We start from the raw sequence: 4,181 nt of genomic DNA on the forward strand, positions 1-4,181 counted from the left end.
GATTTGCAAGGCAAGCTAGAAAGTGGACAAGTACTTTTTTTCTTTTTTCTGGTAAAGTAAATGATGTTTCTGTGAGAGAGAGTCATCCAGACAGGTAAGAAACATCTCCTGGCTAGAGGCAATGTCAAAGAAAGTTTGTAGCAGTAATGAATACATGACTGTAGAAAAATGTGCAAAGCTTGGCTGAAGTGTTTGAATGGCCAATGTAGTTAAGAGACATGGGTCTGGAAGTCCCAGGTAGCTGCATGGCCTGGTGTTTGTGGAACAATTGAGCAGCCTGCCAGAACACCTTGGCATTTTTTAAGCAAACAGCGTTTGGCTGGGAAATTTCCTCACTACCTACAGAACACAGGATAAACAGCATTAATAATAAGCAAGCAAGCAGGCGAACAAGCCAGCACCTTAAATTAACTGATTTCACCAAAACTGCATTCTTGTCTGATAGCAAAATGTCTCACACATTGACGATGGCTTGGGAGAACTGGACCACAGTGACAGAATTCATTTTCAAGGGATTAACAGATCACCCAGGCTTCCAAGGCACCCTCTTGACAGTTTTCCTAGTCATCTATGTCACCACAGTGGTGGGTAATCTTGGTATCCTTATAGTAGTGTGGCTTGATTCTCACCTTCAAATCCCCATGTACTTTTTTCTCAGTAATTTGTCCTTCTTGGATGTGTGTTACTCCTCAGCTGTCACACCCAAAGTGCTGGTGAATTACTCATTAGAAAGGAAAACGACTTCTTTTGCTGGCTGCCTCATACAGCTGTATTTTTACGCTGCTTTTGCAACTACAGAGTGTTATCTTCTGGCCGTGATGGCATATGATCGGGACGTTGCCATCTGTATCGCGCTACACAGTCATCATGTTCCAAAAGGTCTGCGTTTTTCTGTTGTCTAGGTCATGTGGTTGCTTTTTTTAATCCACTGATACTCACAGGCTCTGCATTGAGGATGTCCTTCTGTGGTCCCAACTTCATTGACCATTTCTTCTGTGATGGGTGCCCACTGTTAAAACTGGCCTGCTCTGGCCCTCACCTCAGTCAAGTGCTGATGCTTGTTTCTGGAGGGTTCAGTGAGGTCTCCACTACATCAGTCGTCCTCATCTCAAACTGCTGCATCCGAGCCACTATCCTGAGGATGGATTCTACAAAGGGCAGGTACAAAGCCATCAATACCTGTGCCTCCCACCTGACAGCTGTCGCCATCTTCTGTGGGACTCTCCTTTTCATGTACCTGCGACCCAGCTCCAGTTACTCTTTGGGCAGGGATAAAATCATTTCTGTGTTTTATGTGGTGGTGACCCCCATGCTGAACCCCCTCATCTACAGCCTGAGAAACAAGGAGGTGAAGAATGCTCTGAAAAGAGCATGAGAGAAAATAATCGCTTCACAGCGAAAGCACTAAGTGGTTTGAGATTTAGACAGTGACGGGAATGTGGTCTGTGTTTTGTTTTGTTTCTATCTCCTGTGCATTATTGGCCATTTTGTATTATGTCTGGCCCTACAATGTGGGATTGGTTTGTTATACCGTTGCATCTAGATGGTGCATTTCATAACAGGAAAAATATACATGTGTGTTCATGGAAGAACTCCAAAGACAGATTTGTGAACAAATGTACTAAATGTCCAGTTTGCTGCTGAATATTGGGAGGCAAACAAAAGCACTAAGTTTCCTCATGGACCTACCATTTGTTAGGCAACCCCAAGTCACCTATATTTTGAAGGGAAACATGAAGACAAGGCCCAGCACTGTAAAACGAAAGCCATTTGCAAAGGATTTCTGCCAAGAACTCAGACCATTTTCTTTACTTCTCAGTCTTCTTCTTTGACCTGAATCTACTCAGGGTCATTCTCTCCTTTCTCTTCTGTGGATGTTGTTGATCAGCGCTGTGGAGTATTCCTTAATGAGTTCTGTATCCATCCCAGTCAGGTTAGGGACTCTACAAAATTAAGGCTAATTTCACAGCTGAAACAAGTGTTTTCACAGCTGCCAAAACTGGCTGGAAAAGTGATGGTAAATGTGTTCTGATACAGGCTCGCCAGGATATCGGTTTACCTGAAAGATGCCCAAGTATCTCTGCTTCAGCTAGGGAGTGAGACCAAATATGCTTTCAAAGTCTTTATGGTCCTTTCAATGGGTTTAAGTCACACAGAAACCTTAGTAGAACGGGACCCAGGTTACTACCAAGGAATCCCTGCTACCGATGGGAGCGTTCAGGCAAACACACAAAGCAGACCAAGGCATTTCTAATGAAAGAGAAGGAAATGTTTCCCCAAAGCTGCAGAAAAATGGGAAATTCAAGAGAAACTTCTTGGTGAATCCTCTTTCCCAATGATCCATGAAAAGCTGTTTAAAGACGTACTTAAAATTACTCTTTCTGCTGCACTTTAATTCTTCAAAATGCTTGTTAGAGTGAATAAACGTTTCAAATGAGGGTTTAATTTTCGAACCCAGAACATTAAGTATTGGACAGTGACAATTCCCAAATGTGCTGCTTAGCATTGTTTTTCAATATATATATTCACATTTGAGGATGGGCATTCAAACCATGGTGCGTTAGTTGCAATAAAATTAAAATTTCTAATGAACTCTTCTTCATTTTTCTCATTAATTCTCTCAAAACGTGTAATTATCTCTATCTGAAAGAGAACATTAGTCGTAGGATTTAGCTGACCAAATTTAAAGTTTAAAACCTAAACATCTACATCTGATCTCTTCGTCTCCCTCCATAGCAGGAGGAAAAGTGCATGATTCTTCTCGTCTTAAAACAGACACATGTAATCACTCAGATGAATTCTAAGGCTTAGCTTTCTTGCATACAGGCTCAGTTCTCTTGATACAAAAAACATAGCATGATTATCTCAGCCTGACATATTTAACTTCAAGACTTCTGAGCTTAGGCTTGCTGAAACCCACCCAGCCTACCTGTCATGTCATTTACATATTTGTTAGACATAAGGATATACTCCCTTTTAGTTGTATGCGAAGTGTTTTCCAGATACTCATTGCAACTCTTCCTTTCCATTTGTACCTCCATTTGAAGGCAGAAGTTAACAGGCCAAAAATACACTTACATACAGCAACACAGCTGTGTAACTGACACAAAGTAGATAATGAATTTAGGGATAAGCATTTCAGAAATTTATATATAATCACCCAATAATTATACATGTAACCATTCTCTACATGCTAAATAAATTGTTCTTCCTCATCTATCACTCCTTATTTTGTAAGAAGCGAAAGAAGAGCATCTTTTATGCAAAACTAGGATGTATATTTTATGTTTTCAAGAAGTAGGGAGTATTTCAAGTTATTTTATCTAGAGGAGGAGAATAAAAAACGTTGAATTTACAGAGGTGTAGGTAATACAATGGGAACAAAGATTCAAAATAATGGTGAAACTGTTATCACCTACAAAATTCCAAAATGGGTCTTCAAGCATGACCAATAGAAACCACTCGGTTACAACTTTGCTATTTGCAGTGCCACCTATCGCTCAGCAAAACCACCAATATCTAGGTCAGCATGGCTATTCACATCGTATGTATATATACTTATAGCTATAGATGTGGTGTCAGTATTTGGGGTCACTGATTTACATAAGTTTTTAGGATTGTGGCTGTGGGAAGAGCTAGAGAAGAGTACTGGTCTTTTTGGAAGAAAAGGAGGTAGTATGGGGAAGGGTTGTTTGCTTAATCTGCCACAAGGCCTGTGTTTGGGCTCTGAGGCTTTGGGCAACGATGAGTTGTTCCTCAAATAGACTTTTCAACTCCCATTACGCACAAGGGAGATCTGGCAAGGCAGCGAGCGGAGGTTAGGTGAGCCATCTAACCAAGCACAGGCATATGCTCTGGGTGAGTTGCTTAGCTCTCTAGCCATCACTGAGTTGATTCTGGTCTCTGGTGCCATTGCAGATACCCGAGAGCGTGCCACCTGGTCTCCAGCTGCTCCTCCAGTAGGGCATGGGTTTCCCACAAGTCCCGTGTCATTTCTATCAGACCCATACCTACGTTTGGGCAACGGAATCACAGCCTTGAACTGCACGAACTAGAAGAGAAGCCAGGACACCTATGGCTCATGTGTAGGTCCCTATCTCATAGACGCTTGAAGCAAGGTGGGCTGATAACCATCCCACTTGTCAACCTCTCAGCCAGTTCTCTGGACTCTCAATAATATT

General features: G+C 41.8%; 1 protein-coding gene across 1 annotated transcript; it reads left to right on the top strand.

Moving 5' to 3' along the window:
• The first annotated feature begins 467 nt into the window (after nt 1-467).
• LOC135328552 (olfactory receptor 5AP2-like) lies at nt 468-1,375 on the top strand. Its single transcript, XM_064513311.1, has 2 exons — nt 468-861; nt 903-1,375. Exons 1-2 carry the CDS (start codon nt 468-470, stop codon nt 1,373-1,375), a joined length of 867 nt encoding a protein of 288 aa, XP_064369381.1.
• Nucleotides 1,376-4,181: the final 2,806 nt, after the last annotated feature.

Source organism: Dromaius novaehollandiae, chromosome 5 (genome assembly GCF_036370855.1).
Source record: "Dromaius novaehollandiae isolate bDroNov1 chromosome 5, bDroNov1.hap1, whole genome shotgun sequence".
In the NCBI taxonomy this organism is placed as follows: domain Eukaryota; kingdom Metazoa; phylum Chordata; class Aves; order Casuariiformes; family Dromaiidae; genus Dromaius; species Dromaius novaehollandiae.